The sequence below is a fragment of the Electrona antarctica genome (assembly GCF_951216825.1).
Source record: "Electrona antarctica genome assembly, chromosome: 13".
In the NCBI taxonomy this organism is placed as follows: domain Eukaryota; kingdom Metazoa; phylum Chordata; class Actinopteri; order Myctophiformes; family Myctophidae; genus Electrona; species Electrona antarctica.
Window position 1 is genome coordinate 28,817,288 of NC_136794.1, and position 16,841 is coordinate 28,834,128.

General features: G+C 42.2%; 1 protein-coding gene across 6 annotated transcripts in view; it reads left to right on the forward strand.

Annotated features, from left to right (window-relative positions):
- Nucleotides 1-1,972: 1,972 nt before the first annotated feature.
- The window catches only part of gtdc1 (glycosyltransferase-like domain containing 1), a 59,292-nt gene continuing 44,423 nt past the window's right edge, over nt 1,973-16,841 (forward strand). Inside the window, exons 1-3 of one of the 6 annotated variants that reach the window (XM_079518063.1) lie at nt 1,973-2,020; nt 4,320-4,370; nt 12,160-12,363. In XM_079518063.1, the coding sequence (XP_079374189.1) occupies nt 12,185-12,363 (179 nt within the window). In that variant the 5' untranslated portion in view covers nt 1,973-2,020; nt 4,320-4,370; nt 12,160-12,184. Of the gene's footprint in view, nt 2,131-2,722; nt 2,801-4,319; nt 4,371-12,159; nt 12,364-16,841 lie in introns of those variants that run through there. The other 5 variants (XM_079518061.1, XM_079518062.1, XM_079518064.1 and 2 more) reach the window with 5 other exon arrangements.

The following is a 16,841-nucleotide window of genomic DNA, read 5'->3' on the forward strand; positions in this document are numbered from 1 at the left end:
TCGTTGACTTGTTAATATTGTCACACTTCTTCAAACAGCAGAGACTCAAAGTCTCTCATTCAGCAAAAACATAATGCCAGAACCCACTTTTATCTCCTGATCAAGGAGTGGTTCTCAAAGTGGGGTCCAGGGACCCCTGAGGGATTTCCAGGTGTCCCCACCAAAGTTATATACCATCAGTTGAACTACTTTAACACTATTTCATGCATAATTTGAAAAATAGCAGATCTACAAACCTCACATATCGATGATGCAACACATTGTGAACTTGTAGATGAGCCTTTTTTTATATCTTGAAAATGTGGCATGATCATTTTACAACATATTTGAAACAACATAAATCTTCTTTCTCTGGCACATGTTTTCAGATGGGGGTCTGTGGCTAAATAAATTGTCCTTTTTGATTGATTGAATACTTTATTAAGAGTTTTCAAAAAGTACAGTTGTACAGTTATACAATAATGCTAAAAGGGATAACACAAAAAGCCTTGAAGTCTTGTTTCTATTGTGGTCCTGTGTATTCAATTCCTCAAAACATAAAGGCATACCTTATACAAGACATGGAGTGTTTCAGAACCACACTGTCTTTGAGGGAGAGCATTTTAACGAGCTTGTACAAACTGCATGCTTAATTCAGGGGAAAGTGTAATTAAAACAACGCCTTGTTTTACCACGAGGACTTTTGCAGCTTTTTCACATCTCACCACCATAGATGTCATTTATAGCAGCCTTTACATTTATCTAATTGTTTGTGTTAAAGTTTTTGCCATCAGATGTGGACTTTTACTCCATGGGCCCAGATTGCATTGGAGCCTGGTGTGGTAGAATTTATAGTTACTTTAGCTCTTTGAAGTTTGGAAACATTTGCATGCCTGAGCTAAAATAGCTACTAGCAGTAGCAGCAGACAGTCAAACTGGCCATGAACTGTTTACACAGGATTTCAGAAGAATTAGCCATGACCTTGCTAATTTAACACGCATAATGAATGCAAATACAAGCAGGTGAAAAGTTCAGTGTTACAACATGCAATCACTCACTCACTCGCACGCGCGCACACACACACACGCACGCACGCACGCACACACACACACACACACACACACACACACACACACACACACACACACACACACACACACACACACACACACACGCCGCCCTAGCGTAGCGAATAACATTATTCACATAATACAAAGCAACAATAAACTAACAAATTGTTTAATTCAAAGTAGATGATCGAACTAGAAAGGGGGCTTCTTAGCTTTGCAACGTGAGGGTCTGGACAGTCCATATTGTGACGCAGGACGTTCTAGATCCCATAGCCTAGCGGGACTGAATGATTGACAGAAGAAGATGACAATCACGACAGACATGAAAACATTTCAATGTTCACCCCCCCCCCCCCCCCACAAAAATAAAATAAAATAAAATAAAATAAAATAAAATAAAATAAAATAAAATAAAATAAAATAAAATAAAATAAAAATTACCTGGATTTTCTCTTCGAGGTCTTGATTGATTGATTGATTGATTTATTAACAGTTTGCAGAATTACAGTACATTTCAAGTACAACTCAATAATACAAGAACTGTTAACTGTGAGTGGACGACACCATAAAGCTTTACACTTGTTTACAATAGGGCCCACCATTCTCTTTTAAGTCATTATTATCTCACATAATGGTTTCATAATGTAAAACTAAAAATACAAATAAACTTTGCCTGACAACCGACTACTAGCCAATCACAGCGCGACGTCCCCCCAGAGCATGGGATGTATGTAGACAATCCCTTTCCTGTCGAGCAGCAGAAGAAGAAAGCAGGAAGAGGTGAGTGTCGTTTTAATTCATTCGGCAGGCACGTGGAACTGGAAAATAGCCGATCTACAAGCACACAACGCGTCGCGGATGCTACGCTTTGTGAGCTTGTAGATCGGCTATGTTCGGCGCGCTGCACCGCAGTGCGACGAAGCATAAACTAGGCAGCCAAGCAGTCAACACGCTGTTTTTCCACATACCGGTAGATACAAACAACACACCCATGCAGTCTGTCGCTTATAACCAGCATTCATGGAAGAAAGGCAGTTATGAAGTGTGTGGGGATTTGCTGCACCATAGATAAAGCGAGCGGTGAGCGAGCATTTAAGTCACCACAGCAGCCAAATAAAATAAATAATATTAGTCCTTGAACTTTACTTAAAGTAAAGTGCAAACCCTGACCGAGACTCTTTACAAGTCACGTTATCCAAGAAGTTTATTGGTTATGGTTGTAATTGTATGATGATGTGTGTGTTGACTTGAACTATAACAGTTTTTCCCTAAACCTGGATTGTTTTCTACTCGCTGTCTAATTAGACCTCAGATCCAGAATGTTATTGTAATCAAACTATGTTTTAATGGTATTTCCTGGTAGAATGCATGTAGAATTGTCTGTCTATAGACCTTTTCACACAATATAAGTATAAGTACACAACCGCAGTAAGATGCCTGAGGGCACACATCCGTCTGGGTGACAGCAGACTGCTGGGCGAGTGCTGGTGCTTTGGAATGGGGGGTCAGATCAACATATCTGCCTGGGTGACAGCAGACTGCTGGGCGAGCGCTGGCGCTTTGGCATGGGGGGTAAGATCTTAATTTTCGGTCCTGTTGAGAACTCTAGTTTTCTCTGCCGGGCACAGCTGCACTAATAACTGTAGGGCAGGCCCGTCTAGAGTTTAAATGGACAGGTATCAGTCAAAAGGGAGACAAAGAAGAGGAAGGATGAATGGTGAAGGATCAACATAATGGAATGTCAGAACAGGTCAGTTCCATATATGGAGATCTATCATCTAAGATGTAGAGTTGCTGGCCATGCAATATCGATGACATCCCTGATGATGTCATGTGACGTGATGTCACGTGCTCCATCCTGATGTCACGTGCTCTCTCACCCCGACCAACACACTGGTGGGAAATGCACGATTCCATAACAAATAAGTGTCCAGAAGGATACGCGATTATTTTCCCCACACAGGACGTGGTCTGCGCCATTTTGAAATAGGGCTAAACAGTCAGCTGAAACCAATGGGAACCGGTGAAGAAGTTGTCAAAAGTCTAGTTTTTGAATGTTAGCTGACTACTTTGAAGGGCTCGTGCCAAATGCGTTAGCTGGGTATAAACAAAGGTTGGAGCCCCAAAATTCCTGTATGTGAGTGTTGCCCTTCTCTCCAGTTCCTTTTCGTGGCTGTGGAACAAGGAAAAAGTCCATTTGAGCTTGAAGCTTCCCGTTTTGATCTCTTATGTTGCTGCTGTTTTTTCCGTTCACGACACTACAATACTTGACCATAGTGTTGCTGTAGGATGAAGAAAAAGCATAAAATGTAGTTTCCGTAATGCAATTCCAATGGTGAGTCCCTAAACAATAATCAGATTTGGCCATGCCGGGCCACACCCCAAAATACCCGTATGTGTGTCTCAAAGAATAGATGGGCACTTGAGTGTTAAAATTGGCTGTTTCGTCCAAAATGTAAAAATAAATTAAAATGTTATTATGTAACGTAAAGTATACATGATGTCATTGTGAACATGCACGGTACATCATCATCAGACTTCATTCTAATATCTATCCTTAAACTTGTGTGTTTATGCCACAAAACAACTTGATATACGGATTTTGTAGAAATTGTACAAATATTGGACCTTGATTGTCGAATGTTTAAACCATGTATACTTTACTGCGTTTTTCAAGATTAGATTTCTTTAAATGTATTATTAACGCGAGAACAATATTGCTTCCATTATAGCATGCTAACTTTCCAGGAATAGAAAGAAAGCCTGCAGTTTCTATTAGCTTTGGATTCCGCATTGAAGATGTCACTGGTAGGCATGTCTCTGAACTGTCCACCCAGCTGTCCTCTGAGACACGGACTGAGCAGACGAAAATGAGTAACTTAATGAATTAAAGGCATGCAGGGAGTACTAGGGGACCCACTACCATCCAACAACAGAAAAAAAGAATGCTTGTTAAATCCATGCATTCATATTGAAATCATATTTCCTCAGAATCCTCCTTACTCATCGTGTTGGGAGTGCTGCTCCGTAACAATGCGTTCCGTTCCACTGGTGGCCGTGATTTATATTGCAACCACATGTTTCAACTACTGAGGATGAAATGTCCTGGATCTGAGGCACAGCCTGAGCACACCCTGATGAAAGCAATAGTAGAAATGTGTGTGTGTGTTATCCCAGTTTATTTTAATTATAGTAAGTAAGATTGCAATCTCAAAGTTTTATTCCAAATGTGTTGATGCTCATTAGGCCTTCTTCTTCTTTCATGACAGTTCTTGGAGAGTGTATTTGCAAGGCCGGATTCACCATCAAAAACACCTCCTGTAAGTATTTTTTGCTTTTGAGTACACACAGTACACACAGATGGTGCTACTTTTGACATGCAACACACCATACGATGAAGCATTAAATCACACTTTGATTGATTCTGAATTTAATTTTAATTCACACATTAATCATGTTACCAAGATTGCTTTTTTTCACCTTAGAAATATTGCACGAATCAGAGCCTATTTATCAATGGACGATGCAAAAACGCTAATTCACGCCTTTGTTTTTTCTCGGCTTGATTACTGCAATGCACTTTTTTCTGGACTGCCTAAGAAAACAACTGACAGATTACAACTTGTCCAAAATGCAGCAGCCAGAGTTTTAACTAGAACTAAGATGAGAGAACATATTACTCCAGTTTTTGCTTCACTGCACTGGCTTCCGGTTGTTTTTAGGATTGATTTTACATTTCTTTTACTTGTTTATAAAGCTCTCAATGGTCTCGCACCTTCCTACCTACATGACTGCCTGCCTAAATATGTCCCAACCGCCCCCCTAAGGTCTTCCACTGCGGGCCTGCTCGCTTTAGCCTGGCTAATAAGCCAGACTCAAATCACACTGTCGTGTGGTATTTGAGTCTGGAGATGCTGTGTATGGATCTTGTTTCCTGGGGGGCGGGTTCAAACATTTTCTCTTTGACACAATTGGTCAGAGCTACTGTCAGTCAAAGGTCTCAAGCATTGAACGTCACTGTACCAAAGCCCGCCCATATTGCATACCGTGTCCCGATTGGCCACACCAGTTCTCTGGTGTAGGAAATGGGCGTACAATTGAGCCTCTCCAGACCGTAATCCGCCGGCAGGCAATTTTTTTTTTTGCCAACGGCTGATTCGGTCTGGCTTATTAGCCAGGCTATGCTCGCTTTGCCTAAAAAAATGGCAACAAAAAAATACGGGGAAGCAGCGTTTTGCTTCTACGGGCCGACGGCGTGGAACAAACTCCCACTGTACCTTCGACAGGCAGCCTCTGTAGACATTTTTAAAGCGCAGCTCAAGACTCACTTCTACACTCTTGCTTTTAATTGATCTTTTAATTTTTTTGTTATTCATGTCCTCACTGTGTTGCATTACTGCTCTTGTTTTTTATGTTTATGCCTTTCTTTTCTTTTTTTTCTCCATTGCTCTGTAAAGCACTTTGAGCTGCATTTCATGTCGGCGGTGGCTCAGGGGTAGAGTTTCCGGATGGTAACCGCAAGGTCGCCAGTTCGAACCCGGGCTCCCCCAGAGTTAGTGTCGAAGTGTCCTTGAGCAAGACACTGAACCCCTAATTGCTCCTGATGTGCTGGTTGGTACCTTGCATGGTTTCTTCTGCCATCAGTGTATGAATGGGTGAATGTAATGCACAATCTATGTAAAGCGCCTTGGATAAAGGCGCTATATAAATGCACCATTTACCATTTACCATGTCATGAAAGGTGCTATACAAATAAAGTTTTATTATTATTATTATTACTTAATCCATTAACTCATTCGCCGCCGACACCGCCATCTGGTGGCTGAATTGATACTCGTAGATTGCCACCATTCACTTCAACGTTAACCGTCTTATTTTGAAAGCCGTTTCTCTCGGAAACGGGGAAACGGGAAGTGTAAAATCGCTTTGTTTATAGAAATGAGCCGCAAATCAAGCTTGTTTTGATCCAAAACGCAGCTTTGAAGACGAATCCGAAATAGATCCCATAGACAGCATAAGCCAGCGGACATTAGACTTGGGGTTTTTTGAGTGGTGCAACCACTCCAAGGAACAGCTTTGTCCCTATGGGACTATGTTTAGAGTACCAAATGTGACTATGTTTAGAGTACCAATAGGGGGTGCTGTTGCACCACTCGCTTCAGACTGGTCTGATTTTTCCTGTTTTTTGTGAGTGTTAAATATATACATATATATATATACACACACAGTATGTAGGCCTACTTGGCTGCGTACCCCATCTGAAAAGGTTTGGTGCCAGGGACAAAATGTTTCACTTTCAACACAAAAAAAGTTAAACATTTGAGATACTGTTCTAAACCACCGTTATAAATCCAAAGATTTTTCTGTATAACCTATGTTGCTAGTAGTGGTATAGATAGTTGGTTTTTGTGCGCATTTCTTCTGGCTACCAGTATAGATACAATCTAAAATGACACGGATGCTTTCCCGGTTTTTATGGGGCAAGGCTACTGCGTCTTCGTGTGGTGGAGTCTGTCACAAAAAAAGAATACGCCTTTTACGTTGAAGCCTCGCATAGCACAGATGAGAAGAAGAGATCTCCACCTAATCTGAATTCAAAACCAGCGATAAACAAACGTATGCACACAACGGCCCATTGCGATGGACCGCGCTTGGTTCTGTGTTGCTGTTGTTGTTGTTGTTATTATTATTATAATTATTATTTGTATTTCCCCATACCGTTTTAGCCCATGGATTGAATTTAGATCTGATCGTCTGGCTACGTCAGACCATTCCCGTTGTGGTTTATCACAATGTTTTTTCTATTTATTTTTAATATATTCAATTATCATCCTTTAACCACTTAGGCCTGAATTATACCTCGTTGTACGGTGGGTTTCGATCTACAAGCCCCCAGCGTGTCTCCCGCGCAATTCTTCGTGGTCTTGTGGATCCTCCATCTTCGCCATGTGACGCGGACATATGACAAGCTATGAATTAAGCACTTAGGCCCGGGCTATTTTTGAGGATTTTCTCCTATAACAAAATGCCCAGAATAGGGACAGCAGACCTAATGTGGTTATGCGTTGTGATGGGTAGGCAAAACTGTTTTTTGTGTCACTGTTTCCTTGTATAATTGACAAGGGGCTGCATGTAATCATTTTTTACTAAAACAGTGGATGACGTGCTGTCACCCTTAATATGCCCTCAGCAATACAGTAGGCCTAATGTATGAGTTGAATGGAACACTGTTATACTGTAGTACAGTGGTTCTCAACCTTTTCAGGCCGTGACCCCCCCCAAAATAATCATATATATTTGAGCTTTCTTTACTTTTCTTTAGGTATTACTAAAAAGGTCTTAAAAGTCCTTAAATTGTCACTTTACTGTTATATGGGGACCCCCCCCCAAAAAAAAAGAAATCACGCGGGGACCCCCTGGGGGCCCCGACCCACTAGCCTGGCTAATAAGCCAGACCGAATCAGCCGTTGAGAAGCACTGTAACCAACCAACCAACTACTGGACATTTTATGTTCTAGGGTTAGGTAAATAGGGACATATCAGAGAACTTGTCTGTTGGACAGCATTGTTGTCAATCATAATGTGTGTGTGTGTGTGTGTGTGTGTGTGTGTGTGTGTGTGTGTGTGTGTGTGTGTGTGTGTGTGTGTGTGTGTGTGTGTGTGTGTGTGTGTGTGTGTGTGTGTGTGTGTGTGTGTGTGTGTGTGTGTGTGTGTGTGTGTGTGTGTGTGTCCATTATATTTCAGTGTTGCTATGCCACTGGGTTGTAGATGAATGCAGAAAGTTGCAGGCATAAAAAAAGAAAATTCTATTACGCCTCAATACAATGGATCATGCAAAACGGAAGTGCATCTCAGGAAGTTGACCTAATATTCCGAGCACTCCAGTCAGACAGACAGTAAGCCTGTAGTTCTCTATGCCCGGTGAAAACCTCACTGTTTCTTCATCAGAGAAGTCGGACCTTTTCATTTTCCAGGCTATTGTACACATCATAGCCCCTCTCCCCATCCATGCAGGGGGAGATTAGCACATGTCCATGCGTCTGTAATTATAGCTGCAGTCTCATTCAGTGGATCCTTAAATGATTAGCTTTCACATAAAGCCAGTGCTTGTGAAGTACAAGGGCACGACTCCCTCAATTAAAAGAAGGAAAGTCACTTCTCACTCATTTCACCGCTTTGAAACCTTAATCCGTGGAAAATGTGAGCTTCCTCCCCTTTTCTAATATGAGATCAAAGGAGTTATGAATAGCATTACACGTTCCTTGCCGTGATGTGCGAAGCTGCTTAAATTTGCATTGTCAAACTGAAAGGCCTGCCATGAGAACACTGAATTAAAAGGTTTTTAGCACACAATATTAGTCAGTGTTTTTTTTTCCCTGCTTGATCCTCGTGTAATCACGCCAGTCTTGAGGCAATCTTGATTTTTTTTTACGAGTATCTCTAATTCATTGCACCAATGATGTGGAATGAGGAAGAAAAAAAAAACGAGCCCCTCAGATGTCCTGAGGTATTTTTAGACGCATTAGGTATGTAGGCTGTTTCAGATTGGCCCTTCTGCTCCCAAGATGTTTCAATCATAAATAATTGACTCCTTTCAAGTAGCTTAGGACTCATGATTTTTTATCTAAGGGGGATAATAACACGTTTTACCAACCTATTTTGCTATTCTCTCTCTCTCTCTCTCTCTCTCTCTCTCTCTCTCTCTGCTAATTTAAATAATTTTTCTGTAGGCATTTAATATTCTTGAGGTATGCATAGTGCTATCTCTTTTTTACCAGACATGAACAATAACCCCATGACAGCTCTTTGATATCTAGGCCTCATACAATTATAATTAGCTTCGCAATTAATATTTATGTACCCTATTTGTGTGTATTGGTAAAAGTCAAGGACCGGCGACCGCTATACCTTTTTTGTTAGCCTTCAACTTCTTGCCTAATTAGGCTATTTAGGCTATCTTCTGGACAGTGCTGGATGGACTTGGCCATCCTTATAGCTCGGACCCGATTTAACGTATTCTCCACACAGCTCTGGTGTTGGAGGAAATATTCCATCTGATCACATGTTGAGGAGAAATAAGGCCTCCATGAGAACATAACCGTTCCAGGCTCCTCCCTGTCAGGCCCCATCCAAGATGATACCCCCCCCCACCACACACACACACACACACACACACACACACACACACACACACACACACACACACACACACACATGCATGGCACGCACGCACAACATAGGAGCACACAGATCCTGCAAGAAGCGTGCATGCACACAATCCCTGAATGGCCGAAGGGACCAAAAGGGAGGTGTCGGAATCTGGCACGCACGCTTCAGCGATCTGTTTGTCGGCGGTCACTGCAATCCCATCCAGGCCCTGCGCCTGCTCTCTGGCCCAGGGGCACCGTGTGTGTGTGTGTGTGTGTGTGTGTGTGTGTGTGGGGGGGGGGGGTAGCGCTCCTGGTGACGACTTGAACGGTCTCGATTGGTCCTCACTGTGACGTCTTTATGCATTTAAGTGAAGCAGCAAGCGCCCGGATTCCTTCTTTCACTTTATCTTGGCCCGTGTGTACGTAAATCCCAGTATTTATGCATGAAATCCCTACTGTACCTTCAGGGTATTCTGTACGTGTGTGTCTGTCCATATATGCCGTATGCATGTCTATGTGCATGTGCGTTATGTGAGGTTTGAGGGTTATAGGCAAAACACAGTCGTGAAGCAGTCATGAAGTATTGTCATCATACAGTTTGTATTTCAGAATCAGTATATATACTTTATTGTGATATAATATATCCATGCAGGACAGGTGTAGAAGACTGGGTGAAGTTCTCTCTCAACATTACAGGAAGGGTTAGAATAGGGAAAGGGAGAATATAGAAGAAAGGAACGCAGACCAAGTTAAATCAAATGTACAAAGTCCATTATAAGGTGCACGATTTAAAGAAATAACAATGGATGCTGGCACCATGGAAGGCAGAAATGCTTATTGCGCGGGTGGAAAACATAGCCGGCATATCAAATATAGCATTAGGTATATAAAATCACAGTTTCATGTGCAACACTTTAGTATATCAATTTGGCAAAGGGAAATATGTTGACTGCAGCAACAGCCTCAGCACTAGTGTCTGACTGTCTGTGTGACTGCGTTCACACGGGCAGATTCAAAGCTACAGTCTACCATTCATTGTCAATGGACGCCAGAGACATGAAGATGCATCCAACGTTTGTAGCTGCTGCAAAAGCTACAACAGCTACAAATCCACTAGCGTTGCATCTATGCACCTTTTCCATGTCCCTGTGTGAACATAGAATCATGTTATGGTTAGATGACTGCACAACGAGGAAACAACAACAACCAATATCAGCAGGCAGTAAGAAGAAAAACAAAATCCGAAATGTATCATTTCATTTAGTTCAGTTTTCAGACTGAACCGGTGTCTCGGTTCGGTGACTAAGCCTATCTGAGCCTCCTTAACACGGGGTTGTGAAATGAGTTGTCGGTGTATACAGTGGCTTTTCTGCTGTTATTAATTCCTGAGTGGTGCACTGACATGGGGATTCCCTGGTGTGTGTGTGTGTGTGTGTGTGTGTGTGTGTGTGTGTGTGTGTGTGTGTGTGTGTGTGTGTGTGTGTGTGTGACTGTGTGTGCGCGCGTCGTGTGGATGAGTGGGGTGAGTGGTGACATTAACCCCTTGTGTCATCTCTGACGTGGGGGAAAAATGTATCAACAGCCTTCCACCTTTGTGGGCGAAAGGTAATAGGTGTGAGAAGAGATTTCTCGTCAGTTGTCCGTCTGTTGGTAAAACTGGAATCCCCCCGAGATGACGGGGTTAAAATTGTGATTCCAGTGAACCGTGAAAGGTTTTTAATGGCGTTAGTTTTTGTTTTGTTGTTCAGTTGAATTTAGGGCTGCAACTATCGATTTTCTGCTGAGGAATTATTCTATTGATTATTTTTTTTAATTAATTGAATATATTGATTAGTCTGATAATCGCTTAAGCCATATTATCTACTTCGTCGTACAGTGGTGTTCTGCACAAATAGCAGATCTACAAGCTCAGATCGTCATGTGACACGTGAGCTTGTAGAACTTATTTTCTGAATTTCTGCTTGTTAAAATAGATTTTTGTATAGTCGATTAAATTGATTAGTTCGATTTACTTACGGTTGCACCCCATGTTGGATTTCAGTATGAATTGCTGCAGTCACAGATGCAGTCAGTTGACTGCTGTGGATTCATTGACTGCCGGGTTTAATCTGAGCCTCATCACTTCTATGTCTCCCACATAAGGTTTTGATTGTGCACCATTCACCATATACAGTACCGTAGGCTGTTTTACTACAATAGGTCAAGCTGGGCCTAGCATTTCCAGTAATCTTTGTATTTACATTAACCAATGTTTAACCTAGAGTTTAAAAGCCATCCGGATAGCCTTTCTGTTCATCCACTAACAGTCAGCCACCCAGTGTTTCACCATGTCGGAAAAATACGATTGCACAGCTCATTTCCTACTTGAGATATGACTTGCATTTAAGAGCTGGAGGGACCGAGATATTGACTGATTGAAAAGTCTGTGGGCGATTGCTGAGTGCTGCAAATACATTACTCCCCATTGTGGGCAACTAAATGGAAGAATAAGATGGAGAACTGCGTGTACCATAGATGTAGACTGGAAATCATGGTGGAGGAAATTTCATTGGAAGAAAGATTGCTCTAGAAAGCCAGTATGTCTTAATACCGTAAGCCTTATATGACTCCTTTTCCCTTCATTCACCCAAACCTTTGCTTACGACTCGATCTGTTCCTCTTTCACAGGAACATTGGGGCCTTTAACATACCAAATAGGACCTATAATGGCATTTTTGGGGACACAAAATATGTTTCTATAATGGGACAAATTGCCATAGATTTTGAATTCTAGATAAACAAATATGACTGTTTGTTTTGTTTAGACATTCTTTTGTCCCGCAGGAAATTGCAAATCCAACTTTATTTTGTACTGAGCTCTACTGTGCCTCACACATTTCTCTAAGCAATGCATTTTGTCCATCTGCAAAATAATACATGTTTTAATGTATGGACTACTAATCCTCCTCCCTCCCCACAGTCCTCAGTCCCGGAATTCACCTTCCATGAGCGTGCTACTGGTGGAGGCATTCTACGGAGGGTCCCACAAGCAGCTGGTGGACCTGCTCAGGGACAATGTGGAGGGCTGTGTGGCGTACACGCTGCCCGCTAAGAAGTGGCACTGGAGGGCCAGGACAGCTGCCCTCCACTTCATGCAGGCCATACCAGCCAGTCCTGCATACAGGTAGCCTACTACTGTTGCTATACTGTATACAGAAGAGTATTGTATGTTTGTGTATGTACTGTATCCACAAGTCTAAACTGCTGTCTTTCCTTATTATATTATTTACAATAATACAATAATAATGACCAGTAAGACGCCCTGTGGACGAGAAGCAACCTCGCCCTTTAGGGCGAGGTCGTGCACGCATCCACCTGGGTGACGGCAGACTGCTGGGCGAGCGCTGGCGCTTTGGCATGGGGGGTCAGATCAACATATGGAATGAATTCTGTACTGGCATATGGAGCGTGTCTTGAGTGTACAGGGTTTGATGAGGTCAGATCAACATATGGAATGAATTCTGTACTGGCATATGGAGCGTGTCTTGAGTGTACAGGGTTTGATGAGGTCAGATCAACATATGGAATTAATTCTGTACTGGCATATGGAGCGTGTCTTGAGTGTACAGGGTTTGATGAGGTCAGATCAACATATGGAATGAATTCTGTACTGGCATATGGAGCGTGTCTTGAGTGTACAGGGTTTGATGAGGTCAGATCAACATATGGAATGAATTCTGTACTGGCATATGGAGCGTGTCTTGAGTGTACAGGGTTTGATGAGGTCAGATCAACATATGGAATGAATTCTGTACTGGCATATGGAGCGTGGCTTGAGTGTACAGGGTTTGATGAGGTCAGATCAACATATGGAATGTCAGAACAGGTCAGCTCCACATATGGAGTAAATCATAAATCAGTGCCCATGCCCGAGGTGGGGTTGGCGAAAGGGCCTATCTGTGTGGAGTTTGCATGTTCTCCCCGTGTCATCACAAAAAACATGCAGTAATCCTAGTCTCTATACTGCCTCCTCCTGGCCAGCCGGGCGCCTGATGGAGGGGAAAGGAACTGGTTGGAATAACGTGTTCCTTCCACGTGCTACGTCCAACCAGGGAAACTCCCCCCTGTCAGGTGAAAAGAAGCAGCTTGGACTCGTCATGCATTGAAGGAAGAGGTAAGTGTAGAGCCCAGGATTACATTAGATAATTGACACTGGGTGGAAAAATGTGTTACAAAATCGTGGGATAAAAATTCAAAAGAAAAAAAAGTGAGACATCGAAGAGGAACATATGGAATGTCAGAACAGGTTAGCTCCATATATGGAGATATAGGTAGCCGGCTCCATATATGCAGATCTAGGTGATGGGAGATAAATATTCTGTGACTACTAATTAAATAGACGATCTACAATCTTGCAACATGTTGGGAGCTTGTAGATCAGCTTTTTAGAAGCTTTTCTTATAATGTTGAAAATATTCACTTCATGACAGTGTTGAGCATTGAGCTCTAGTGAGGGGGAGGGGGCCACCATTCCCTATTGCTATAGTACACTGATATTTGAGGAAGCCTGTGGAAGCCACCACATTTTTGAAGTTTTGTGAAAAACTTCAAATATTTGTAATTTTTGAATAATGTACATACTGTACAGAACCCCAAGAGGGGTTCCCGTCCAGATGGGTTATAACACCAAAAGGGGTTCCCGCCCAGAATGGGTTAAAGGTATATTCAGTGATTTCACTTAATTCAAATATCACTTATTTTTTTGTTTTGTTGTTATAATCCTCCCTACTATAGAGTGTGCTGACCATATAAGGAGTTCCTCCCTGTCCCCAGTTAACCCCTGGGGGTCAAAAAAACGTAGGTTTCGTTTTTGTCTAGGTGGCCCAGCCTTCATCCAATCACGATAGAGAGGGGCCTTCCACCAATCATGATCGAGCGGGGGTGGGCCTTGTGTGCTATTGGCCTGTCGTGTGTCCCACCACTGTAGTGCGTGCATGTGCACATCTTGTTACCGGGTGCATCGGGGGGTTTTCCAAATCACCCAAATCACTGAATGCTCCTTTAAGAGCAATACTTGAATCACTCCTGAAACTGAGAACAAGCCATAATATAATGTATTGACTGTAGTACACAAGTAGTGGTATTCATGAGATATCAGTGCTGCAGGGCCTTGGCCTTTCACTCTCCTCCTCAATGTTATGCTGTTGTTTTTTGTTTTCACTCCTATCAACTGGGAAGGACCAGCATTATACGAATGACTCATCCTTCATATATCAGGCTTTTGAAAAAAGGTTTTGTGCTAAACCTAAACTCAACCATTTAGCTGCACAGAGGTTTATATCCTCCCTCTCAGTTTTGATGAAGTCTTTTTTTCTCCCCCCTCAGTCCTGCAGCATCCATTCCTCCAGAGAATAGGGAACATTAGGTGATCTAATATGCCCGCACAATAGATTCTCCCAAGTGGCTCACCACCACCACCACCACCACAATTGGGGCTGCACACTTTGATGAGGCAGAGTCACATTAGAAACGCAACTATACTGTAGATAGACCAAAGAAAGAATAATGCTGTGAGCGTTTTTATTTTAATTTTACATTTTTATATTTATTTCCTTTTTGTGGTTGTAGGCAACCCTTATTTATTACCACTGTAAAAAGAGATTGATGCAGCACACGGTCTGGAATCTACAAATAAATATAAAATATTTGAACGAACAATGTTCTAGTCGTTTAGACCTTCAACGTTTCATTTCTTTTCCAAGACTGAAACATTGATTATTAACCACTTCTTGAACCTCCAATATCTCTATTCTGGGTGGAACGTTCTAAAAAATAGCAGATCTACAAGCGTGTAGATCAGGTATTTTTGGCTAAGAAGAGATTTGGTGTAGAATGAAGAGTGCACCAATAGAGGCAACTCATGTCCAGTTTGCTAAAGTATTTGTTGCATGTTGCAGACCGTTTGCAGGATAACTTTCTTTTTACATTTGAGTGTTCTCCTACACACCTGTCACTATGATACTTAAGGCCATTGGTCAAGTTTTTAACGTTTTTACTACAAAGATGTGTGACAGAGTACTCATTTCAGTGTTGAATCTTCAAGGATACTTTGACATATAGTTTTAAGAAAGTTATTTATGGTTTATAGATTGTTCTTAGACAGGCCCATTTACTAGACGTTCTGTATAAAGATAAAGTTACTGGTAGTGATATTAATGGTAGCAATATGCACCTGTACTTGCACGCACGCACGCACGCACGCACGCACGCACGCACGCACGCACGCACGCACGCACGCACGCACGCACACACACACACACACACACACCGCACACGTACTGTCTGTATATGTTGTGTAAGCTAGTTATCTGGCTTTAATCCCGCTTTGTCATCTCTGAAACAAATTAATATGAGAGAGAGAGGGGTGGGCGACTGATGATCAGTCTCAGTAGAGTGGAATTCCAACGTGAAAAGGTCACCAGACAGAAAGAAGACACAGGTAGACGACATCTGTAGTGAGTGAGTGGTTAGGTTGGTATGCTGCACACTGGAGCGTACAGATGATCTGAATCACTTTCAACAGCGTGGTGCTTCGTCGTTTGATGGATAGCATCGGTTAACCCAGTTAAGGCCTGAGCCTGGTTCTACAAATGCCTTCTAAATCAGTAGTTCTCAAACTATTTTGTAATTCACTTACAGTACACGATTCTTTTCAGGTTTTTGAAAAATGTTTGAAATTAGCAGATGTACAAGTCCGCAGCGATGTGCTGTGAGCCTGTAGAACTGCTATTTTTGAATTGCCAAATCTATACTACTTACACAGATGCTTTCCTGGTTTGAATGGGTCAATCTACAAACTGACTGGCAGACAAACCAAACTAGTCTGTGAGCTTTTAGATCTGCTATTTGCGCTTCTTTTGAAAAGTATAAATATTTTCTGTGCTTATAATAATGACATAATAGGCACTTTGAAAGTGAATATAAAAATGCATATATAATAATATATATGTTTGTTTTGTGCCATTACTCTTTCTCTTACAAAAACGTCTTATCACATTTCATTGATCACCACATTCGGTTATATCGTTTTTATATCCACTTTTCTCCCTCTCCAACAAGAACATAATAGTACACTTAAAATTATAATATTACTAAAAATAATTAGTACATTTATTCACAAGAGAGGTTAAAGCAAATCTTCCCTGACTGCGTTTCGCGCCACGGATCCCTTAAGTAATTCTTGCAGGTCTGAGCGTCTTAATTCTTAACTACACAGGATGTCCCACCGGACTATTCTTGGCAGGGAAAAAAGGTAAAAATAGAGAAGTCTCATCTGGTTTGAGTCAGAGCGCCGCATTACCGAGGAGTTTAGAGGGTGAGGGTGATTCCTGTTACATGCGGTCCTGCAGGCCTCTTTTTAGGGTTTGATCGAAGGGTCCGAGTGGGGCCAGGAAATTGGGCTAATCCCAGGTCTGAAAGGCACGCGGGGGGAGGGACATGATCGTACCGGTGGCTCGTGGACCCACCGCCACATCAAAGCGCCTTCGCTCGTGGGTTTGCAAAAAAAAGAAAGAAGGGAAAAATCGGGATTGGCTCACTGATGAAGAGCTGAGCCAAGTTTTGAAGAAGAAGAAGAAGAGGAGGAGGAGGGTGGTGGATGGG